Genomic DNA, 26,335 nt, shown 5'->3' with positions numbered 1-26,335 from the left:
GAAAATCAAGGTTTGCTATTTGGAATTTATACTTTTTTTGAATATTTCTAAGCTATGGATGCTTGAATCCATGGATAAAAAATCCATGGATAAGGAGGGCCAACTGTACATTAAAAAAGAGAAAAAAACACAAAAACACATCTATAGAAAACATTACTAAGTAAAAAAAAATACAATACATTATACATCATTCACCCACAAATCCTGTTTCTGTCAGAGGTCACATGATTGTGAGGCATGTCTGGTCTTAGCCTTAGTTTCCATTTTTCTGGCTTGTTGAAGTTTGAGCCAACATGAGATAGTCTGAATTCTGGTCTTCAACTAGCAGCTTTTAAAAATTGCTGAATTACTTAGGGAATGGAAAGTATCAGTCTTTAGACCAGGGGTGGGAAGCAATTGCCTTCCTGCTACATGCCTCTTTTTGAAGGAGACAGATACATAATTTTGCACTAAAATGGTCAGTAATGGGGCACTGTCACCATTTTAGGCATGTAAAAGCTTATGTACAAACCAGAAAGTGACAGGACTTAATTTTCTGATGGCTGAAAATAACCTCTTGCCACATAAATGGTGTATTTGAGTCTCACAACCCCAAGTATTAAATCATGCCCGAAAATGAATGGAAGTCACATCCACTCACTCAAAATGTCACTTCCAGTCACTGCAGACCCCACTAGTGTTGTTGTTGTTGTTGTTGTTGTTGTTGTTGTTGTTCTTCTTCTTCTTCTTCTTCTTCTTCTTCTTCTTCTTCTCCTCTTCATCTTCTTCTTCTTCTTCTTCTTCTTCTTCTTCTTCTATTATAGTCAGAAGTCCCTCAAATAATGTCCACCCCTGTCTTATATATTGTAAGTCAGTGGCTAGATTTGGTAATGCCCAGAGCATTGGTATGACAAGATATCTTAGTGCATTATTTTACTTTTCTTTCTAATAATTCCTTACTACAAATTGTAAAGACTGTCTCTCTTAATATGTGAAAAGAATGAATCGGGGGAAGCTAGACATTGTAAAACAAGAAATGGAACATATAAACTTCGCAATACCTGGTGTGAATGAACTAAAGTAACATAGTGTTTACCTCTGTGTTTACACAATGTTTTACTCTGGGAATAACAATCTTAAAAACAATTGGGATGACCTTAATAGTGAGGCAGGATGTAACACAAAGCAGTCAGGGGCTATAGTACAAAGTCTAACCAAATAATATAGATAAGACTGCATGAAAGACCTTTCAGTATAGTGGAGTCACAGGTAACCAGAAGGGTTATAAGATACAAAGATTTAATAAAGGTTCTGTGAGAAATTAGTCTGTAAGGGAACATATATAAAGCTATAAAGAAACAAGTACAAAGACAAGCTAAAGAATCTGTTAAACTGTATTACTAATAAAGTATTATACACTGTATCCATTGTGAATACCATCCACTAAAATAGATACTGTATTCAGCCTGACTTGTAAATAAATGTATTACTTTGTTTCAGCAAGCAGCTGTCTGAAGTGATTAAAGAAACACATTAAAAACACTACCAACATTAAGAAAAGTCTCTTAGGTTTGGGATACATTAGATAGTGGGTGTGTGGTTGTCAAAGAATAGTTGGTGCCAAGATAGGGAAAAATTGGAAACTCAGAGTGATGGCATCTAAAGCGAGTTATAGTACAGGAGATACTTAAGTTTGAGTCTCGCAGTGAAGAATTGGTGTATGGATAGTGGCCATCACCTTCATAAAAAAGATCAAAAAGACCCATTGTGCTGCCATACGAGAAAGTAATTGGGTAGGTGAGTCTCATTCGTGACACTTATATGGAAAAATCAACTCATTAAAAGGTACTGCTGGAAGAGGAGAGCCAGCATGGGTGTAGCATTTTGAGCATTGGGCCATGACTCTAGAGACCAGGGTTTGATTCCCAGTTTGGAGGCCTCTTACTCACTGTGTTTCCATAAGTTGAAGCTGAATTGACAAAACATGACAGCATTAAATGTTTCTTAATCTGTTATGGCAAAAAATGGGGAATCTTGTCTTACCTGAAAAGTCTAAGAAATTTACTTAAGCTTCTGTGAACTCGAGTCCACTTTATCAGGAGTAGCAAGGTACTTTTGTTATTAAAATCACTATTGCAGAAAACACACTTTTTAAGAAACCCATAAAAATCAAATGGCAACAAATTAACTTTGTTGGAATCAACCATGGAATTTCTTGTTTCCTTTTCATTACATAGGTTTTGATTGATTGGATAAATGATGTCCTGGTTGAAGAGAGAATCATAGTCAAACAGCTTGAGGAGGACGTCTATGATGGGCAGGTGCTACAGAAACTGTTGGGTGAGCTGCTGCCCTAATCTTAGTGTAGCGGATAAAGGTTGGAACTGGAGATCAAGTTTTAAATTTCCACTCAGCCACTTATTTGTTTATTTTATTTTATTTTATTTTATTTTATTTTATTTTATTTTATTTTATTTTATTTTATTTTATTTTATTTTATTTATAGCCTGCCTTCCTCCAAGAGCAGGAACTGAGATGGCTTGTATCATAGATTAAAACAGAATAAAGTTAAAATCAATCCAGAAAAGTAAAAATGATTTATAATTGCCCTGTTAAAGCAGCACTGAATTGAAAACTGTTTATAAAAGTATTTAAAACATAACTAAGGAGAAAAAAGCCACATTGTTCACAGGATGTCTTTTGTAAAGACCCTGTCTTCCAGTAGTTGTTGTTGTAGATTAAAAGGCTTAATCTCGAGGAAGTCTTTTGGTTACTAAGCAAAATCAATAACATCTTAGATCCAATCACATCAAGATTGTGTTAATATTCTACTGGTAAGCAACAAAGTGAGAAATTTAACATAAATAGGTTTTGGCTTTCATTCCTTTTAATCTTGTCTGACAAATCTTGCTTCTTTCTGTCTGTTTTTTCAATCTAGAGAAACTAGCTGGCCGCAAACTGAATGTAGCTGAAGTGACACAGTCTGAAATAGGCCAGAAACAAAAACTGCAGACTGTTCTGGAAGCTGTCCATGATTTGCTGCGACCCCACGGTTGGACTATCAAGTGGAACATTGACTGTAAGAAACTTTCCTAGAATGGGCTTGCTGTGCAGGAGCCATAGCTCAGAAGTGAGCATATGCTTTGCATGAACTTCAGGCCTTGTTGCTTCCATATAAAGGAATATGAGGTAGCAAGATGAAAAAAGTCACCTCAGAGACCTACGTCTTAAGGAGACAGGCCTGAGCAAGATGGATGAATGCCCTGACAGCTTCATATGTTCATATGATGTGATATAAAGATTGAATCCCTTCACATCTTTCTGTTGTTTCATTCATTCATTGTTTGAAGGACACATGTGCTAACTTGTGTAAATTATGCAGATTTACAGTTTTTCATAATTGAGGAATCCCAATTATGGATCCTAGCATAAGAGCCAGTATGGTAGGGGTTCAAGTTGGACTAGTCACACTGTCTCACCCTCAAAGGGAGGTGAGGGCAAGCTCCATGTCAACAAAATTCTACCCCCAAAATCCCTTGTTGGGTTTGCCTTAGGGACACCATAATTCAGAAGTGACTTGAAAGTACACAAGAACAGCAAAACAGGGTCCTACCTACTTTTCCTCATAGCCCAACTGATTGGCTGAATTGTGGAGGAGGGCACTTTGAAAATTACTGTGTGGCTAGTAGCAGGGGGTAAACAGTGATTTCAGTGGAGATTGCTAGGGTATAGGGAGGCACACCAATGGGTGTGACTGAAGAGTAGAGAAAAGGGTCCGTTTGGAGTAGGCAGGGGATAATGGGCCAGTGACTTAGGGAGTCCTAGAAAGGTGTCTTGATAAAGTCAAGTGAAAGCAGCCACAGAAACAAATCTGTAGAAGACTTACCTGGGTGGCTAAATTACTTCAAGGTCCTGAAGGCAAAGGAACAATCCCAGATAACTGATCCAAAACTTCCTATAAAATATTTGTTCCTAATTAAATTTAAATATGTCTCATTTTTTCCTCAAGCAATTCATGGCAAGAACCTGGTTTCTATCCTCCACTTGCTTGTAGCATTGGCCATGCATTTCCGGGCACCTATTAGACTTCCTGAACATGTTTCTGTGCAAGTGGTGGTGGTAAGGGTAAGTAGTCTCATTTGTGGATTTTATTGAGTCATTGTCCTGCCATATTCTCAAGTCTGGTTATCCAGTACAGCTAACGTAAACCCACAGATGCAAGCACACACTGCATCCACACATATATGAGAGTGGTTAATATAGCTGAACTTCAGAGCCTGATAAAAAGTTCTCTTTTAAAAATCCAAGCTGTAGAATGGAGCAATGAATCTGGTTGCTTGCTGCTGATGCTGTTTGTATTGATTTGTACCTATAGAGGCTTGCACATGCTTCTGCAGGAATGGAGAAGTGTGAAATACATTGGCATCACTATGGGGGGTACAGAGTGCACCAGGTGACACTCTATGAGGGGGATGTCACCACTGTTTCCCGAACATCTGTATTTTGGCAGAAACAGGCTGTGGCGTTTGCCTGTATTCCTTTAAAATGCTGAAGAGGTGGGGTAAGTGGGTAACGCTCACTGGGAATAGAAAGGAGATGCCCCAGGTTTTGTTTTGTTTTGTTTTGAAGAATTAAATTCCAAATTTCAATTTTTTTCCAATTTTTTTTAAAAAAGTATTATTTTAATCCAGTAGGGTCCCACAGGGTTCTGTCTTGGGCTCAATGCTATTCAACATCTTTATCAATGGCTTGGATGTAGGAATAGAAGATATGCTTATCAGATTTGCAAATGACACCAAATTAGGAGGAATAGCTAATACCCCAGAGGACAGGATCGAAATTCAAGAAGAACTGAATAGATTAGAAAGCTGGGCCAAAAGTAACAAAATAAATTTCAACACAGAGAATGTAAGGTACTGCACTTAGGGCAGAAAAATGAAATGCACAGATATAGGATGGGGGGACACCTGGTTTAAGGAGACTACGTGTGAAAGGGATCTAGGAGTCCTAGTAGACTAGTTGAACATGTGTCAACAGTGTGATGCGGCAGCTAAAAAGGCCAATGTGATTTTTGGCTGCATCAATAGATGTGTACTGTTTAGATCTGCTTTGGTCAGAACTCACCTGGAATACTGTGTCTGGTTCTGGGCACCACAATTCAAAAAGGATGTTGACAAATTGGAGTGTGTCCAGAGGAGGGCGACCAAAATGATGAAGGGTCTAGAAACCATGCTTTATGAGGAAAGACTTGGGGATGTTTAGCCTGGAAAAGAGAAAGTTAAAGGGTGATGTTATAGTCCTGTTTAAGTATTTGAATGGGTGTCACATTGAGGATGGAGCAAGCTTGTTTTCTGCTGCTCCAGAGACTAGAACATAGAACAAAGGATGAAAGCTAGGAAAAGAGATTCCAGCTCAACATTAGGAGAAACCTTTTGACAGTAAGAGGTGTTTGACAGTGGAACACACTCCCTCAGAGTGTGGTGAAGTCTCTTTCCTTGGAAGTCTTTAAACAGAGGCTGGATGGCCATCTGCCGGGGATGCTTTGATTGTGATTTGCTGCATGGCAGAAGGGGATTGCACTGGATGCCCCTTGTAGACTCTTTCAACTCTATTATTCTATGATTCTATGATTAGTTAGGATGGTAACATTTACCATATCTCTTAGACTTCCCTATATCCTCTCAACGTAGCTGCATTCTTCACAGTAGCCGAGGAGAAGTGGATTTTCAAAGTGATCATATATTGTTGTGAGCTGTCTGCATTGCAAATTGTTTTATGATGACCTAATCTTGAATGGACAATTAAAATCCATCAGTTTTTACAAAAGACCTGTGCCTAGTGGAGGCGAAATCTGCTAAAATTGGTTTGTTATGCACCAACAGGATGCCAACATTTTTGGATACTTCTTGGGCATGTAGCTATTGTGAATTACATGATGTCTAACTGTATTTCAGAATCTACTCATCAAGTCTGGACTTGTTTCATTTTGTTTAGTTTTGTACACATTTAGTGTGAATTCCTGCAAAATGATTAGAATGCATTCACAAAGCATCTCCACCACTTTCTTCCTTTTCCTGTTTCAATACCCAAAAACATATTTTAGAAAAAGTAGTAGCAGCACCCTCTGCCCAGTGGGAATGTTATTCTGGGTCTCAGTTTCCAGCTAAAAATTCTGAGACTTGTACAGTATTCTCAATCTCCAGCAGGAAAAAATGCTCAGGCCAGGTAAATTTTGGGATCTAAAAGGAGGAAGCATTGGTGCCTCAGGATGAATTGAGCTCTCCTTTATTTGCAGTGGATTTTAGTCAGAGCTGTGGTTAGGTTGGTCCAAGAAAAAGCAAACACATCTGTTCAAATGCTTACAGTGATTCCCCTGACTATTTATTGGACATAAACAAGGAGAGTATAATACTGTATTACCTTCTTACTTTGCCTAGAAGCATCTCAGAAGCATATGACACACCAGTGTTGAACTAGATGGGACTTTCAGTCATTTCAGCATAGAAATTCCTACATTGTCTCGATCAGAATAATTGCTGCTAAATTCTATTTAAAAAGGGCTTTATTTCACTTGTGTCCTTGTTTCTTGATGTTGAAACTTGGGCACATCTCATAACTGATAAAACTCTGTGCTATCTGGGGAGAAAAGCATTTTGTCTAGCTAAGAGTTGTAGCTCTTTGTTGATGTTGGCCATTCTTGGTGATTGGCTGATACTACTTGTGGGGGGAATAAGACCATTACAATAACAGCTGGAAAGACTGATGGAATAAACTGGCAGAGTCCCCTAAGAGCAGCATGATTTCTAGCCTAAACAGAATGTGAGAGATTAATCCTTCTCTCTGCCTTCAGAGGTTTGTTTCTCATTTAAAGCAGTGGTCACTTAGGACTGAAAGCAGAAGAGTGTGTTCTGACATTCAAGTTAAACAGTCTTGTACTTATAAAGATGTCTCCCTGCTTTATTATCTCCATTTGTCAGAGGAGAAAAGAATTTCTAGCAGGAAATACAGTTCACATAACAACAGCCAATTTCACATCAGTGTATTTGTCAGTCTTTTGTCTAGTTTTAAAATAATTTAAGAAAATTACCACTAGGTGGTGAAAAGCTACTGCCTTATCTGTATTTGTTGTCTGCCTTCCTTGGAGCAAATCCCAGCACATTTGGGATGGGGTCTTGATGTATTTGCATAAGAGACTATGGATAATGGATATGGATAATGCCAACACTGTGCATTTCAGTAGAAAAGATGGGTCAGCCAAAGACTAGTTGAGTGCTGCTTCTCCCTCTCTCTCTGGGGGATCATCAAATAATAATCAGGGTTGTCATCAAGTTAAGGAATGCTTAGTTGATATTAATTACACCTTAAGTAATTAATTTTATTCATATGCTTGCTGCAATTGATTGTTTTAAAGAAGGAGACACTTTTTATTTTTGCTTTTTAGGTAGTTAATGAGTTTAATTCATTGGATACATTCCCCCCATGTTTGTAGTGAAGGAAACTAAAATAGTGGATGACATTTTCTATGTCTTTTAGAATTACAGTATTTTAATTAAAAACATTTTCCCCCAAAATATGTCTTGCTTGGTTATCAAGGATGGAAGCAGCAGCAGCCTCCACAATTCTTCACTGAACATGAACAGCAAAAGAGAGAAAGTGGAAGACCCGACAAGCCTGCCTCACCAGGCTTGTCGGGTGGGGTTTTCCCCCCCAATGCATAGATCTGAAATGGATATCATAAGCAATGTGGAGAAAGAAAATAAAACCATCCCTGGATGCATTTTGGAATAAGCTTTTAAATCTTCTCTAGAAGATTCAAAATGTTTTTGTTTGCTTATGCAAAGTTTTCCTGGAACATTTCACATGTCCATATTCTTAGTTTTCTATAGAAAGCCTGTTGAAACATGCTGAACATGCTTTTTTTTGTGAGCGGGAGCTTAGGAGCCTATCCCTATTCTTTCCATGTTATTTCTGCCTCTGTTACAAAAGTTTCCATTAAATAAATCATGCCCAGGAACACATCTACTTCATTATATATCTGTATCTAAACAGATCAAGGAGGAACAGCAAAACATATATACCAGTGTTTTATAGACTGACTTTCTGCTCAGCTGGAGCTTTTCAAAATAGTATTAGAATTCTGTACTGTTTATTTGTCTTTCGACATACCAATAAACCTGATTTCCAATCTTCCTGTTTTCCAGAAACGAGAAGGGCTACTCCAAACAGCCCATGTCACAGAGGAGCTCACCACCACCACAGAGTAAGCATAAAAATTCATATTCTTTTACCGTTGTGTGTTATCTTTGCCATTTAAAAATTTAAAATGTAGCTGAAACCATTAGCATTACATTATGCAAAGATAGATGCTCAGCATCATTATGCTCTATGTCTGTGCATGTCAGGTTCTTGTCTGGAATCTGTTAACATAGCAACCATCAATTTTATTCAGTAAACACAATTTGTATCTTTATGTGCATTCTGTAAGTGTACACACACACATGATTTCAGTTACTCTGCCTTGAGTGCATCTTTTCCATAATGACTAATTTACCAAAGAAACTCTGTACTGCATAGGATACTGACACATGTTCTAGGGTGCTCACTTGCTTCAGTCAAGCATATGAGGCCTCTGCATTGCTTGGCATGAACAAAATAAAGCCTACAGCACACAAACTGCTGTCTTGTGGCTGTGCACTGCATAACAGTGGTGGGCAAACATTCCCTGAAAGGAAATTTCTCGGCGTTATTGATTTGCTACTTAAGGACTGCATGTTTCTGTTTTGCAAGGTGAAGCAGCTGGCTATAGGCATCAGAAATCAGGAGCACTACTGAAGACAGGAATTGATTCCTGGGTTGTGCAACATTTGAAAAATGTGGGCTCTAGCATAAGGGGAGTACCATCTGGTGCTATCCTAGTACAGTGGACCCTTGTTATATGCTGGGGTTTGGTTCCAAGATCCCCCGTGTATAACAAAATCCATGTGTGCTCAAGTCCCATTCAATATAATGACATAGCAAAATGGTATCCCTTATAAAAATGGAAAATCAAGGTTTGATATTTGAAATGTATACTTTTTTTGAACATTTTGAAACCATGTATGCTTGAATCCATGTATAAAAATCCGTGTATAAGGGCCGACTGTAATAGCAATAGTAATAGCAGCTTCATTTATATACCACTTCATACTGCACTAAGCGGTCTCTAAGCGGTTTACAACTGTAAGCTAATTGCTCCAACAAGCTGGGTACTCATTTTAGTGACCTCAGAAGGATGCCAGGCTGAGTTGACCCTGAACCCCTGGCTGGGATTGAACTCACAACCTGACTGGGATTGAACTCACAGCCTCGTGGTTTGTGAATGAGTGGCTGCAGTACTGGCATTCAACCACTGCGCCACCAGGGCTCCTGTTTTGGTAACAAAATGTTCTGGGCCAAAACTGGCCCCAGGATGAACCACAGATTGAAGACCTCTGATAAGCACACATAACCAAAATGCAGCACACCCAAAATGATGAGTAGTATTGAATATTGGATCTCATTCTGTGTTATAAAAGTATACAAGGTTAGTATTCCTAAAAGTCATTTAATGAATGTGCAGGAATACCTCTTTCTGGGTTCTCTGGGGTCTACCATAATTAAATATTGCAAATACAACCACAATTTAAACCTATATCTTGACATATGTGCACTGTCCCAAAAGTTCTGAACATCTAGTGCAGGACCTGATGGCAGGACTCTTCTGCCTCTGCTGCTCAGTTGTACTGCAATATTTGGATACTAATCTTAAAGCTGTAAATAAAAGATACAAAGGAGGTGGAAATGTGTAATACAAATTCCATTATAAGGAATTTACTCTTTTGTTCCCTCCTAAATACATAACTGAAAATCCCACTCCTTATTCAAGGTGAAAAGTGCTGCCTCCTCCACCCTGACAACTGCAACTCATCTCCTCTCCCTCTTATTCTGAACACTACTAGCAAGTATAACCACTTCCTTAGGACTTCCCCACTGGGCCAAACCAATAATTCATAGGAGTTACACAGGCACTTGGGATCTCAAGAGTTTGTAATCGTGTACTGTGGGTCTGTGGTACCTGCTGGGGTTTGGTTCCAGGACCCCTTGTGGATACCAAAATCCACAGATGCTCAAGTCCCATTATATGCAGTGGCATAACAAAATGGTATCCGTTATTTAAAATGGCAAAACCAAGGCTTGCTTTTGGAATTTATATTTGTTTTTAATATTTTCAAGTTTGGATGCTTAAATCCATGGATATGGAGGGCCGACTGTATTATAAAATCAGAAAACATTCCATTTTTTGGTATCATGCCTTTCATGAAAGATTGTATAGTGACATTGACACTGAATTTGAAGAGAAAAACAGCCTCCTTAGTTTCCCTATTTAAATTTAAATTTTTAGGAAAGTATAAAATGCATTACCTAATGTTTTCTTAAAACTTTTGATTTGCAGGATGATGATGGGAAGATTTGGTAAGTAAAAGATTTTAACTTGGAAATAAAATCACTAATGGTGTTCTAAGTAAAAAAACACCCTAGTATTAACATTTTTATAATATATTTGGAACCACAAGTGCCACATTATGCTTTGTGTGACCCTTCAGTATGACTTCTGCCATTTTGGGTTGCCCTTAACCTTTTTTGTGCCCATGGTGGGCTGATGGGATATTGCTTACTCCTCTCCATTTGGTACACGAGCTTGGGATCATCCTGAAGATGTTATGGATGCTGCTTTCCCCTGGTGAACTTTTGCTCTGTTTGAAGAAAAGAGACATGTCCACTAAGGCAATGATGATATATGTGTGTGTGTGTGTGTGTGTGTGTGTGTGTGTGTATTCCATCTCTTGCCTAATCTGAAGTCTTACTTGAAACAGACAATTAACTTAAGATAAATCACCCTTGCATTGTACACATTACTCTTTGAGTCCATCATATTGGGGTTTTTAGTGATATAAATGATGGCTGTGCATATCTTGCTTTCATGAACTCTCACTAAAGACCAATCATTATATTATGATCTGTTATGTTCTGAAAAGTAAAATCCTCCTTTTCTTTTCTTAAACTAGAGCGAGATGCTTTTGATACACTCTTTGACCATGCTCCAGATAAACTAAGTGTAGTAAAAAAGGTAAAAAAAAAATCTTTGTAGTTAATGGGCATATAGGAAATATTTTTCATTCTTTGCCAATAACAAGGGGTTGTTTCTGTCAAGCTTGGTGTCCCAGTTTGTGAATGTGGAATAATGTGTTTTTGGACATTTCATCAAGGTTACTAAAAATTATGTATTTCTAGATCAGGGTGGCCTTGCTGATGGTAGTGTTCAGATTAATGCACTCCCCCCTCCCCCAATAAATTGATCCTATTCATTAAAGATGGACAGAATAATATTTATACTACATCCAACGACATTGGCTTGGGATTTCAGGATTTTATAGTCACTGAAAATGGGTTCTTTGAGCTAATTTATCCTGTAAAAGATAAGAAGGTATGTGGGGAAAGGGGTGGTTCTTTCATCTTGTTAACCTCAAGTGATTAACATTGTACTTTGAAATGTATACCAAATGAATCACCTTGCTTGAACTGCATTTTAAAAACAGGATGTATGCAGTAGTGTTAAAATCCTCCTGTGATCACATTCCTCCCATATTTTATGTCCACTCTTAACAGATGTTGGTGGATTATTATAATTTTTTGTAAGTTTTTCGGGCTATGTGGCCTTGTTCTAGAAGAGTTTATTCCTGACGTTTATTATTTTCAACTTTTTCTAATACTTTGCCATCTGACCTTCACCCTGGCCAGTGTTAAGATAAAGCGAGGAATGACATTTTATTTAACTGAACCTGTATAGTCCAGTAGTTTGATGATGGAAAATGAGAACTCTGGGATCACTCAGTACCATTTTCCTGTGTGGTAATAATCCTTGCCTGTCTGCTCCCTATGTAATGAAAAGGAAAATAACAAATTGCTTCACAAACTAAAGGTATATGAGCCCATTTAACCCCAAAAAACTGCCCATTGGAAGGATTTCTCAGCTGTACTATTCATGTTTATTTTCAATTGGAGATACCAAGTTGTGAACCTAGAACCTAAGTCCTGCAAAGCATGTCTCCTGTCATTCAGCTATGGTAGAAATACTTTGATCTAGAACCATTTGTAATACTTAGGTGTAGACCTTGTGAGCTTTTTTCACATCACAGCAGTTACATTTCACATCTCAGAAGTGTGTAGAGAAACTCAGCACCAGATATTTAAAGAATGTCTGAAAGAACAGTTGGTGCCCACAGTTTATGTAAAAATCCAGTTTTTCTATCCTGTTAGTAGTCAAACATGTTTTTCAAATTTTTTGAGGACTGAAAGGTAGGATAAAGCTTGAAGGATAGTACACCTGTGGAAGTTGGCCCATAACTCAGTGTTAAGGTAGATTTTTGCATCCTTGATGTTCCAGGTGGAGATCTGATACACTTCAGTTAGAGGAATCCTTCATACTCCAGCTAGACACTCCTTGGTTATTTGGGCTAATATTCCTGACAGTATAATGCAGTTCCATTTGTCACAACAGAAAATGATATCTCTGTGAAACCACTTGCAAGACTCTGAGACAGTTTTCCTGCAGTTGAATTTATATGATTCTCAGTCTCTGGCTTGGTGGGAGGAGGAATTTGCGCAATTTAGGAATCCACACAACATGCGTTTCTCTGTCACCATCCAGAGACAGACAGAAAGAACAATTGAAGTCTCCTGATAACTGAAAACAAACAGGCTTTGCTGACTTTTCCCCTTTGACCATCCTAGAGACCAGTTCTTCTCCCCTTGCCCACAACAAAACTCCTTTTTGTTGCTCCTATTTCTTCTCTGGCTACCTTTCAATTTCTCTCACTCCTATATTTTCCCTGGATACCCTTACATCTGCCTAAAGTTAGGCAATTCTTTCTTTCTTTTCTCTGTATCTGGTATGGCTCTGATAAGAAAGGAGTGAAGCTATCAAAAACAAGCCCATTTAGAGGGGATTGAGCCAGACCAGACCGCTCTGATGGTTGGGCTGTTCTGGCCAAGGCGAGAACATGTCGGGGGCAGAAATGGATGGCAAGGACACTTTGCAAAGGGATGTGCTGCCAGTGATGCCCTACATCCCTCTGCATTTCACGAGGGGTGAGTCCAAGGTGAATGATTGGCAATAGGTTGTATCCCATTCCACCCAGGATTGTACCCATGGCCAAAAGGGTGTGCAACCACCTCTAAATGCTCAGCAAATTTCCTGTCACTTTGCCCTGAAAATGATGAGGCTGTATGTGTTGCGTCCATGATTTTGGCTGTTCATCACACACACACACACACACACACACACACACACACACACACCCCCTCACAGCTAGATTTTAAGGTTGTTAACCATTCTCTAAAGGCAGCTCTGGAAGGGTTAGTCTTCTCATTTAATAGAGAGCAGCATCGCCACAAGGATGGCCAGGAACAGCATGATCATGTTCATAACAGCATGGTGTCAGCAGTATTACTCTCTGCCCCCCTTCCCTTGAGGGATGAGACACAAGTACAGTTGTTTAAGCCTTTGTGGGAGAGATGCCTTCCCACTCTTCCCCCCTCCATCAACCCTCCCCTCCTCAGGCAGCATTTTCTGGGGAAGGTAAATAAAAGCCTCACCATACAGCAGTCCCTGGGGAAGATAAGTCATTTTTAAAGTTGGTTAAAACAATGTTTGAAAGCACATGATACCTTTCAGGCTGACCACAAGGGGGCCTCAGAGGCCTCTGCTAAGGATTCCTTAGCAATTTCTCAGGCATTCAGAGTGCTGGCTAAGAAGCATGTTCACACTCAACGCAGGGATTTTCATGGGGGGGGGGGGTCCTCAGGCTTCACAGAGGCTTTCAAGTCAGGTGGTCTCTGCTCAAAGCCTGTTCTGGTAAAAGAAAGGCAGTGATTCCTACACTGTCCTCTGAGAATTCAGACTGTGAGTTGTAAGAATGTGAGTTGTTTGCATCCTTCACAAATCACGTTCCCCAAGCTTTTCACCAGGTTTCCCTGTCCACAAGCAGAGAGCATGAACGCCCTTGAGTGTGGGTGCCTCCGTTTCTTTCCCCTCCCCTCCATCACCAGAGTAGTCAAGAGGGTGAGGGGGGAGAGAGCAGAAGTAGTGCTCATTGTTCCCTACCAGCCCAGGAACTTTGGTTGTTGGATCTCATAAACCTGTCCCCAACAGATCCATGGTATTTCTCACTTTGGCCAGACCTGCTAACTCAAAGTCCCCTTCCAGATGTGGCTTGGCTACAGCTAGGTACAAGGAGGTTGAATGGAAGGCTCTGAAGAAATGTGGTTATACAGAGCCTATGTTTTCTGACAGGCAATCCACAGCAAGGATTTATGAGGCCACATGGAAGGTTTTTACTAGGTGATGTAAAATCAGTATCATTCCGTGTAGCAGGTCATCTGTATCAATCTTCCTGCAGAGAGGACCAGAGCTTGGCTTTAGGCCTAATACCTTAAAGAGGCAGGCAGTTGCACTGTCCTCAGTTCTGTCTAACACCCCAGGAGCCCTGCTGTCTTCTCATGCACATGTACAAAGGTTCCTTAGGAGCATTACCATCATACTGCCTAAAGTCAGGCACTGCTTCCCATCTTGGAGCCTGCCCTTAGTTTTAAAACAGCTCAAGAAACCTCCATTTGAGCCTTTTATGAAGGTTTCTCTTAGGCTTCTTTCATTAAAAATAGCCTTTTTGGTAGTTATCATGTGTCTGCTCATCATGTACCAGAGCTGACAGCCCTTTCAGTTAGAGAGCACCTCTGCACCTTTAATGAGGACTGCATTTCTCTCTGTCATGACACTTCTTGTATCCCTAAAGTACTTTCTAGCTTTCACCTGTCCCAAGAATTCATTCTTCTCTCTTTCTGTCCTATCCTTTTGCATCCACAGAAATTATGGCATAATTTGGATATGCACAGAATGCTAAAAAATTACATTAGTAAAACTCAATCCTTTTGTCACTGTGACTCTTTGTTTGTGTCTTTTAATATAGCCTTATTGGAATGTAAGATGTCTAGCTCCACAATAGCCACATGGATCAAAGCCTGCATCCTAATGGCATATGACACCACCAAAGTACCTTGCCTATCTAACATCATGGTGCACTCAGGGCAGTTGCCATGTCAGCAGCGTTTGCCAGTAACACTCCTATCATGGATGTATGTAGGACAGCCACCTGGAGTATTCCCTTCTTCCTACATTTGCCATTACATGTTTGTCCAGTTCAGATCAGTGGATACTGAATTTGGGAGAAGGGTGATGTAGGAGGTGGTTAATGATTAGGACACAGTCAGTTCCTTTCTCCAGGAAGCAAATAAGGAGCTTGGTTATGTCCCATGTTGTGTGGATTCCTCCTTTCACCAACCCAGAGACTGCTGCTTTGGATACTTACAACAAAGATGCATTCTGCATAGTTGAGAGGAGGAATCTACCCCCTCTCATTGTGATTAGTCATCACCCTTTTCATGTGCAATATGAGAGGTCCTTCATTTCCTTTTTTCCTTTTGTTCTCTGCTAATTTTTTTGGTGCTCTGTATTCACATTTCGATAATAAGATAACTGGTCTTTAGGATGGCCAATGGGAAGGAGTCTGCAAAGTCTGTTTATTTTCGGCTATCACAAGACCTCAGTTGTTCTTGCCAGTCTCTGGATAGGCATGGAGAAACCCAGGTTGTGTGGATTCCTAAGGGTTCCTCCCCTCAACAACCCAGAATGAACCTTCAGGGAAAATAACTCAATGCAGCATTCTCTAAGTTCTTTCTTCCCACCTGTGAGTTTACAGTTCAGATGACTTTCTTGCTGTTTGAAAACAAGCTGCCTGAAAAGTCTGAATAGGCTTTGCATGGCAGGTTTTAAGACATCTTCAGAGTGTTTTGCATGGGAAAAATAAAATTTAAAAAACACACACGATACAAAGTGAGTCCCATTTCAGTTAATTCCAAATATAACAAAGGTACCAAAGTATCATAATAAATCAATGTGAGATTTGAATTGCATTGTTTTGCATTGTGGATGTGTCATGCTTTTCTTAGAATTAAAAATATACCTAAATATTGGTTACATATTTTTTCTTCTATCACATTTCTCTTTTCATTTTTAGTCCCTAATCACTTTTGTAAATAAGCACCTAAACAAATTGAACTTGGAAGTGACAGAATTAGAAACCCAGGTAAGAGATACCCAGTAACAATGCTGAATGCCATACTTATGTGTTCAGGCACATGTAAAATGTATGATTTTTCAACAGTAAAAAGTGGAAAGCTGCTAGTTTGCCAATTCTGGGGGCAAAGAGAGACCATTTACTCATTAGCTGATTAAAATCCCTGCTTTTCCACCCAGTTATCTGAATCTAAATACTATGCTAGTTTGAGCTTCTGTATTGTCAAATATGGTGGTGGGAAATGTTGGTCCTCAATGTGTTATTGATTCCACTTCCCTTTATCCTTAGCCAGGGTACCTACGGGTAAGAGATCATATGCGTTATGATCTGGCAATATTTAGAGGATCACATGTTCTTCATACCTGTCCTAACTGAAAATTATTTTTTTAAAGCCACAACTTTCTTTTCTCCCCCTTATTTCAACTAAATGAAAGAAAGGGAAGAGGTTGCAGAATTGAAAAAAACATGTTCGAGACATTTCTCCTTAACCTAAATCCATATTATGAAAATCTATGAAATGACTGAGGATGGAGTCCTCTTCTTAATTTCTGCCCTTTTCACTATTATATTGTTCCTCTCTTTACTTGAACAGAGGACCCAAATTGCCCTGTAGGCTATTGATTTCTTCACTGTGTTGCTTCCAAGCACTGTTTGACTTCTCTTTTAGTCTCACTGGAAGTGTCACTGATATTTCTCTTCAGTTTGCAGATGGTGTATACCTAGTGTTACTGATGGGCCTTCTTGAAGACTATTTTGTTCCTCTCCACAATTTCTATTTAACACCTGAGAGTTTTGATCAGAAGGTGGGTAGAAATCTCAGAGAGGCAACTTTCTTGTGCTGTATTCCATGAGTTGCTACTTTCTGTTTTTCCCTATTTTATTTTTGCCACTGAAACCAGATCAAAGCTGCTGTGTGGGGTGGGGGGACAGGCACCCCTGAAGAGGCAGCTTGAAGCCACCCCTTCCGAAGATAGATTGGGGTTGGCTTCAAGTCATCATCAAAGCATGCATAAATGTAATTGGCCCAGGCACTAATAAATCCCAGTAGTGCAATCAGATGCTTTATGATACACTTCATGCATGTTTTTGTGTATGCAAGAGAAAAAAGAAAAGAAATCTAAAGATAAAATGTCTTGCATATCTATTTTAATAGTAAAAGAAAATGTCTGTACATGTGTAGTATCTTTCTGTGTAGCCATCATATTCAATGAATCAGAATTTAACATAATGTTTTTGATGGTAGGTCAAGTTGCAAGGCTAAGTTTCAGGTTGACATTCCAAATGGTAAAATCAAAAGGGGACAGACATTTCATCAGGAAATCATAATGGATGTAACAAAATTTAAAAGAGTGTTTTGCTTGTTGTGCATATGGCAGTCCCTAGTTTCAAGTTGAAATTTAAAAGGAGTCTTCCTAAAAGCAAACAGGGGCTACCATAACTCACTGGAGCATCCTGATAAGACAATACTGAAACTTTCTTGTCAAGATTTGTAGAAGCCCTTAATGTAAAGGAAAAACGTTTTCTAGTTTTTGATATGCTGTGTTGATGGAAAGGCTATATGTAAAAACAGCAACAACAAAAATGCCTTCATATACTCTCTGTCATGTTTATATAGTTAGAATATATATGTGTTGCTTCATCAACATAATTAAGATCGTTCTTAAACAAATCAAACATAAAACTATAAAATCTCTCAAACTCTAGCATTATCTGTAGGATTTTGCTTTTGGTTGAAGTGGGGTTGGTTAAACATGAATTTTGTGAACAATTAATTCTAAGGAAAGGGAAAGTTTTGCCTGTTTTTATTGCCCAGCTCAGTGAGCTGTGAGCAATTTTAATTAAATTCTACCCTCCTGTGCCAATGCAATATTACAAGAAATGGCCATAAAAAAGCTCTGTGTCTGTGTTGGGTGCATGCGCAAAATACCCTGAATCTCAGTGAAGAAAGGAATTCCTCTATACTGCAGTGTTGCTGCTGCAGCAAACTTCTTATTACAAATACTGGACTAGATTTTCTACAATACAGCCCTTGGTCTCATGAACGAAACCTGCAAGTTTACATGGGCAAGCAGGACCATTGTTCATTATAAATAAAATAAAAAATGCATCAACTGATAACTAAAATTATTATAATTATTTATAATTAGCTTGTATATGAAGCAGCTTGTGTAGACAAATGTATTGAAGATCTTATCCTATGTAGCATGTTAGCTCCTTTGGCAACCAAACTAAATGTGCAGATATTTCATGTCATATAGCTATTCTGGACATTTAACTATTTCAGACACAGTAGGGTTGTAGTTTTCCTGTTTAAGGTTCCCACTCAAATATGCGACTCCTTGCCAATAGAAAGTTAGTTTACCACCAACCCAATGTAATTTTCCACATGCCAGGATCTTTCATCATCATTGTTGTTGTTGTGTTGTTGTTGTTATTATTATTACTACACAAGGGAGCAATTATATGTGTGAGTATCACCAGAGGTACAATTCAACAGGGGCATAACCACAAGAAATTTCTGAACATATTTCAGTTCATTTATATTCTGATCATGGACCAGCACAGGTAAAAGGGGGCCAGAATAAAAGAAGGTAAAAACAAGTTAAAAACAAGGTAAAACACAGGTTAAAAACAGTATTTAAAACATAGAAACGTAGCTTTGTGACTTAGGCCTGTTACAGACTGCCAAAATAAAGCTGCTTCAGGTCTCTTTGGAGGTATGCTATTTAAATGATGCATGGGTTCTAAGAGCCCGGAGGTCGCACCAAAGCCACACTCCATTCATAAGCACCAGAGTGCAGCTTTTGGTGCAGCTTCCGGATTCTTAGGATGCATGCATCATTTAAGCAGCATACCTCCAAAGAGACCCGAAGCAGCTTTATTTTGGCAGTCTGTAACAGGCCTTAGTTTGGGAGCATTCCTGTAGCTTTCAGCACAAGCTTAATCATGCATACTGAAAATTGTCACATGTGAAAATAGTGGCCAGTGGAGACAAGTGAATTGTTGCTAAAAGGTTTACACTGTACTTGTTAGAAGTGACAATGCATTTGTAGTGTAGACTCACTTAAGGCTCTTGAGGAAAATGCTTTCTGGTAAACAGAGGCTAAGTAATGCAAGAGGAAGAGGAGAGAAAATTGTTCATTTCATGACGTGAAGATCTCTTTATGGTTTGATTTGCAGGTTCACAATGTTTCCTTTGCTTTTGAACTGATGCAGGATGGAGGGCTGAAGAAGCCAAAGGCTCGACCAGAAGGTAATGCACAGAAATATGAGTCCAGATGAAGGGCGTGGGAGAGCAGGGGTGTAACTATGAGCAGTGGTGGGAAAACTAGAGAATTGTCCCTTTAATGAAATTTCCCTTCAGTCCTCAAATTTCTAATATTGTAATAACTTAAGATTTCAATTGAGCACTTGGAACTATAGTTTAGACATCCAAGGGGCAGGCAAAGTTATTAAGGGAATGCAAACACAGCAAATACAAGAGTTCTAGATGTTAACAGTTTTCAGTGTCTCACTCTGTGATGCTAGAAATTTGAGGACTGGGAAAATTCCAATTATTTGAGGGGCAATGCTTTCATTTCTCCCTATTGTTATATTCCTGTGCAGTTGGTTCACCCAGCTGAGAGCTATAACAACACTGCAGTATCACCTTGCTGCTTTTATGTATCTACTATGTTCTGTTTTCTCCAACTACTAGAGTATAGAAGCCAATGTGGTGCTGTGGTTTGAGTGTTAGACTATGATTGTGTATACCAGGGTTCGAATCCCTGCTTGGCCATGGAAACTCACTGGGTGACCTTGAGTGAGTCACACTCTCTCACTCTGAGGAAGGTAAAGGCAAAAACCCTTCTAAACAAATCTTGTCAAGAAAACCCAGTGATCAGTTTGCCCTTATGGTCACCTTAAGTCAGAAATGATGTGAAGGCACACAACCACCACCAACAAACAAAGGGTATACTGAAGTTGGATTTTCTGGCTGTATTTTTCAGAGTGTTTCTTGTTTTTAAGGGCTTCCTTAAGCTGATATAAGAGCATATTTTATTTTTTAAAATGTTTTAAGATATTAACTAGAGCTGGGTTAGTAAAAGTAAACTTTATCACTTACAGTTACAAAAAGACTATCTTTTTCTCTCTCTCTCCAGTAAAAGTAGAGGTGGCATATGGCCCAAGCAGAGTAGGGGTCCATAGCCCACAACTCTAGTATAAGTCACCCCTTCCTTCCCAAACACAGACTGCTAATAAGTAAAGCCATATTACACTAAAATGGAAGAATAAAAGAGACTTCAAAGATAACTAATAGTCCTACTAATTGCTCTTGGTAATAAAAATTGAAACTCAGGAGTTAATCACCCTTAATTGCTTTCATTTATTAATCTGCTAATTTGATTAAATGTTGCATATTGCTTTAGAATTATGCTTAAAGTATGAACTTTCCATCATGTATTTTATGAATGGTAATTTTCAAAAACTAGTTTTATATTGGCTTTGATTTATGAGGTAGGCACAGAACTGCTATATAATGGCTGGGGCAAATTTCTGTCCCTTGTTGTTGTTGTTGTTGTTGTGTGCTTTCAAGTAATTTCCAAATTATGGCGACCTATCACAGGGTTTTCTTAGCAAGATTCGTTCAGAGGGAATTTTGCCTTGCATTCATTTGAGGCTTAGAGAGTGTAAACTGGGTTTCCATGGCCAAGCAGGGATTTGAACTCCAGTCTCCAGAGTCTAGTGCTCAAACCTCACTGCAGTGACTTTTCGGGCTCTTGCAGAGAGGTATTTGAAAGCCAGATAGTGAACAATGGATATGGAATTCCTTGCCAACCACGTCAGGGAAGACACAGAGACATATGAGGATGCTTGGAGATGCCCACCAGCTATTTTGGCCTATATGGGCTCCCAGGAAAGAATGTGCCTGTGCTGCAAAGGCTAGTACAGCTTTTAGGGTGGCCCAGAAAATGTTCTTTAAGAGCTCTGCCAAAGAGCTTGGGAAGGTCAGTTTTTTATACTGTAGCTCCCAGAATCTCCAGGGCAGCATGAAGGGAACTTCTTTAAAGGCTTCTGTTTGTGCTGGTTTCAATAGACATTGAGCATATGAAGTTTTGTTTGTTTGTTTTCATTTTAAATTGTCAAACGTTTGCATCACCTACACACATACTGAGGGAGGATAAGACCAGCTTACTTAAAAACAAATCAAAACAAAACCCAACAATTTATGTAGCCATTTATTCCAATTTTAATGGCTGTCTTGTGCTTCCAGATTGATCCACTAGAAACTGATCATGTACTTTATTTTCACAATGATCAATGTCACAGTTATCATCATTTCCTTTTATTGTGCCTATACTTACAAGAACATACTAGTAGTTTTTAAAAGAGATGGCTGTGTTCACCTCCTTTAGATCCAGGTGGGCAGATTGTAGAATTTAGATCATATCTAGCCCCTGGGGGCCTGTGCAACCCACTCTGCTCCAAATAATTATTGTTCCAGATGGCCAATCACACCTCATAGGGGATTTTTAAAAAATGTTTCCTAAGTGACTTAAGAATTCAGCTTTCACAAGTCTCTGAGAAATTTCTGTTCAGTTCATGGATAGACTAGAATTCATTTAACATTCTTAAGACAGTTGTTCTGATGAGAGTTTCAGCTGAGCTTGAGGTTCCTCTGACTGATAGTATCAAGGGCATTGTGCAAGGTTTTGTTTAGCTGTTTAAAATCAGAAGACTTGTTTATCATTTTCTAAAAGAAGAGCTATTAAAACAATTTAAAAATGTTCTTTTTGGGTTTTTTTCCTTATCCCACAGATGTTGTCAACTTGGATCTGAAATCTACCCTAAGGGTTTTGTACAACCTGTTCACAAAATACAAGAATGTTGAGTGATCTGGAGACCTCCTGAGATGCTGTGGATCTTCACAAAACCCTTTTGCAAGGAGGGAGGAGAAATAACTTTCTCTCTCTTCTTCTTCTTGTGCCATATTCTGTATTCCCTCATGCATGGTGGTTTCTCTTCATTCATTAGTATTTTCTCGATGTAACTCCTCTATGCTTTAAGCCCACTCTGTGCCTTTGAAAATGTAGTTTCATTTATTGAAACATCCACATTACCTTTTGGTTCTGTGACAGAAGGGTCTCCCACATCTTGTTCTATTAGTGGATATTGCAGTTATAATTCATTCTAATGGACAGAAGAAGTTGCTGACAAGTATACTATGATGTCATTCATCCAGAGAGAAAAAAGAAAGCAAAGGTTTACTTCCAACTACTTTTCCATATGTGACTTTTGTTGTTAAGTCATTAGGTAGCTTTAGGCACACCACCTTCAACCCCACATCTGCAATATGGGGATAATAACACTATCCTGCCTTACCAAGTCATTACAAGGATTAATGAGATAATGTACATGAAGTGCTTTGATCACTTTTAACATGCCATATGGATACATAGCCATAATATTTCCCTAGCCTTCTGGATATAAAGTGGACCCATAATATCAAGGCTGGGTTGGGTGTGGAATTTGTTATTTTTTAAGCTGTGTAACTGTGAAGTAGGAATTGACATCCATTTAGGAAAGGACATTTCACTGCATTCACACTTTAGAAAGATTAATTCATCTTTTTTATGGTCACATTTTACACATATAGAAATGAAATCTTTTCTGTGGCCCCTAATTTTAATATATGTTGCTTTCTTCATTAAACCCCTACACAACTTCATTTATATGTGACCTTGTTTCATTTGTATTTGTTTCCTTTTGAGATTGACCTCACTTTTCTGTATGTCTATGGAAAGCATTGCTTTCCTTTTGTGTTAGCCTTATACCATTCAGTATTACTTCTCCTGAATACACTGTGAACTTCAAATGGAATGGCTGCCTGATTTGAATAAAATAGGTTTCTTTTACCTTCTCTCTCTCTCTCTCTTTTTTTTTTTCTGAAGGGAGATTGGGATGCCTGGTGTTGTAGCTGTCCTCTGGCTTTGGCTCTGCTTGGCAAAATGCTGTCCATGGACTGTGCAGACAGAATCCTAAACAAAACCTGCTAGAACACTCCCTTTCATAATTCATGTCAGAAGCTTATCAAGGGTGAAAAAAAGAATGCCATTGATAGTGTACACAATGGGAGTCCAAGAAAGGCCCCTGTAATTTTATTTTGTCCCTGTAATTTCAGTAGAATTATGCTGTCATAAAAAGTATATACTACAGCACTCTCAAAATGTTCACCAGCCTGGCTAGTACCTTGAGGTAACAGTGCACACCCAGGGCCTAGAACATGTTCCAGGATCTTCTGTAATCCAAAGAAGCTACTTAGAATATCTACTGTGGTTTGGGAATATATGGGGTGTAGTGGTTTCAGTGCTGGACTATGACTCTGGAAACCAGGGTTTGAATCCCAACTTGGCCATGTAAACCCACTGGGTGATTTTAGGCACATTGCAGTCTCTCAGACTCAGAGGATGGCAATGGCAAACTCACTGAAGAAACTTGCCAAGAAAACACCATGATAGGTTTGCCTTAGGGTCACTATAAATTAGAAACAACTTGAAGCATGCAACAATAACAACAACAAGATATTGAAAAACAGATGATATATTCTTTACAAACAAGATATTCCATGATCAAAAGAATTAAAACATGGAAGGGCTTGAAACAATACTAGGGATACTACAATCAATCTTTATTACAGTATGTGACCAGTGCTATGAAAGAAACAGGACACATCAAGATAAACGGACAGCACATGGAATATGTCTGAAAATGAATGGGCAAGTCCAGGAATAAAGCTGATTGAATGGGATACTTCAAGGTTTCTCTGAAAATAAAGTGTGTGCCTACTGCATCCATAATATGCAAACAAGCCATGTGCTTGTCCTATACAGCAGTGCTGGCTGTCACATCTAAATCCTTTGCTTTTTAACAAAAATCAGCAGTTGTGATGGTCTTTTCTCACTGGGGATTGTGCTAGATCCTATTCCATTTGCCTATTGCTCTTCTACTTTCAAAAAAGGGATTGGGCTGGGTGGATGTTCCAGAGGGTTCTCTTCCCTGCAACTCTTCTAGTTGGAGAGTGGGGTACTGGGGTTTTCTAGAGCATTTCTGTATTGAGCAACACTCTGTTAGTGGGAGCCTACCCAACAGTGGTGGTGGTGCACCTAAGATGAAAACATTCACTGCACTACATGGCAGGATTGGTCCTGCTACAACATCTTGGTATGTCCTCATAGTATTCATCCCCTCCTTATACTTAGACATGGAAGCTTCCATATAATCCATATCCAGCCCAATCTCTGTATTTACATGCATATATTTTAAGGATTAGCAACATTTGGTGGTATTGTGACGGTACTCAAAATGTTATATTCTAAATACACTGTGTGTGTGTGTGTGCGTGCTGCTATTATTATTATTATTATTATTATTATTATTATTATTATTATTATTATTATTATTACCATCCCACTCTTTTCCCAGAACTGGGACTCAGAGCGAATATACATGGATTATTTTCAAGCACTGAATTCTCAGCTAAAATCTTCCTGCTTTACATTTTGGAATGAAAAATGTCTTGTCTTAAAAAGTCAGTAAAAAGGAGGAAGTATTTCATCAGGGTTTTCCTCAGACCCCCCCTTTTTTTTCTCACTTGGAATTTGGTTTTCCCATTTTTTTATTTTTTTATTTTGTTTCCACCTCCCCTTTCCAGACCTTCACATATTTAACCTCACTCTTTCCTTCTGTTATTTTGCCCTTTACTCTCCCTGTCCCTTAGATTCTCTGTCCTCTTCTTAATCTTTGGTCTGTACACATGTGAGACTTTAATTTTAGCCCAAGCTGGACTGCCAAATATTTCTAGTCCATCATAATAGCTTAGTCAGTTGATGCCAGAAGTGTCTTTGCGACAAGTGTGATACGATTAGATGGCACACTGCCACTTCTAAGATTCAGGATCATTAGGACTCAACATCTCTGAATAGTCTTCAGATGGGACGGGAATCTAATAATTGGCGAGGAAGCCAGTTTCCAGCTGACCTACTTATATTCCTTCTCTTCGAATGCAAAGATCTGAATTTCTATAACCTTATCCTTTATATCTTAGTCATATTTATGGCCTCATAACTATGCACTGTCTGCCCTGCTTCTGAACAGATAAAAGATAACTCATACCTGATTGACTCAGCATGACCTGCCAGAATGCAGTGTTCAAAGGGCAAATGGTAATGCATGTAGCTCAAGTGAGCTCTTCAAGTTTGAGTGGACTGGCAGCAGTATGGGGAAAGAATCTTTGCTTTTGTCACCTACAGATGATGAAAGGATAGCTTGGATCATTTCTCTTTTTCCTGTTTCTAAAATCTTGATGTTGGTTTCCCTGGATGTTTTGCTGCCTCTATTCAAAAGACTCCCTCTGCTCAAATTTGCTGTGCATAAATTTGAGCAAAGATTGGCTTGGCATAGAGGCTCAATTAACAATTCCAAGGCTATTGGATGAGATTTCTCTCTGCAAATTCAATTTTGTGCTCTCTCTCTCTCTTTCAGAGTATGTCCTAAGACTGGCTCAGGAACTGCTGTATGAGAATATACATTTGAATGGAGATTATAATCTCCGTTCATTCCATGTATACAACTATTCTCTTCATATCAGAGAGTGAATTAAACAATGGTGCTGAAATTTTAAGAAGGTATGGTGGATGAACTCGATAAAATTCTGACAGCCTTCACACGTCCCCTGTACAAGAAAAACACTTTGTGCGCAAGAACCAAGCTATTGGTTAGGGAGCCCTGGTGGCACAGTTGTTAAATGCCTGTACTGCAGCCACTCACAGCCACAAGGTTGTGAGTTCATTCTCAGGGGCTCCAGAGTGCACTCAAAACAAAACAAACAAGCTTCATTTATATACTGCTTCATACCACCTAAGCAGTGTCTAAGCAGTTTACAACTGTAAGCTAATTTACCCCCAACAATCTGGGTACTCATTTTAGCGACCTTGGAACTCGCAACCTTATGATTTTGAGTGAGTGGTTGCAGTACAGGCATTTAACCACTGCACCACCAGGGCTCCTTGCATCACTCAGCCTTGCATCCTTCCATAGATCACTAAAATGAGTACCCAGCTTGTTGGGGGGCTAGTAGCTTACACATTGTAAACCGCTTAGGGAGT

General features: G+C 39.0%; 1 protein-coding gene across 4 annotated transcripts in view; it reads left to right on the top strand.

The window, feature by feature from the left end:
* PARVB (parvin beta) overlaps window positions 1-23,091 on the top strand; it is a 56,505-nt gene extending 33,414 nt beyond the window's left edge. For all 4 annotated transcript variants that reach the window (XM_089524952.1, XM_089524954.1, XM_089524955.1 and 1 more), the window contains exons 4-13: window positions 2,217-2,319; window positions 2,918-3,058; window positions 3,989-4,104; window positions 8,181-8,239; window positions 10,451-10,470; window positions 11,064-11,125; window positions 16,131-16,199; window positions 16,892-16,993; window positions 19,371-19,443; window positions 21,990-23,091. In XM_089524952.1, coding sequence (XP_089381078.1) covers window positions 2,217-2,319; window positions 2,918-3,058; window positions 3,989-4,104; window positions 8,181-8,239; window positions 10,451-10,470; window positions 11,064-11,125; window positions 16,131-16,199; window positions 16,892-16,993; window positions 19,371-19,443; window positions 21,990-22,066 — 822 coding nt within the window. In that variant the 3' untranslated portion in view covers window positions 22,067-23,091. The remainder of the gene's footprint in view (window positions 1-2,216; window positions 2,320-2,917; window positions 3,059-3,988; window positions 4,105-8,180; window positions 8,240-10,450; window positions 10,471-11,063; window positions 11,126-16,130; window positions 16,200-16,891; window positions 16,994-19,370; window positions 19,444-21,989) is intronic.
* The last annotated feature ends 3,244 nt before the right edge of the window (window positions 23,092-26,335 follow it).

Source organism: Sceloporus occidentalis, unplaced genomic scaffold (assembly GCF_023333645.1).
Source record: "Sceloporus occidentalis isolate IW3139 unplaced genomic scaffold, rSceOcc1.0.p SCAF_5, whole genome shotgun sequence".
Classification (NCBI taxonomy): Eukaryota; Metazoa; Chordata; class Lepidosauria; order Squamata; family Phrynosomatidae; genus Sceloporus; species Sceloporus occidentalis.
Note: the sequence above shows the minus strand (reverse complement) of the source record. Positions and strands in the feature narration are given on the sequence as shown.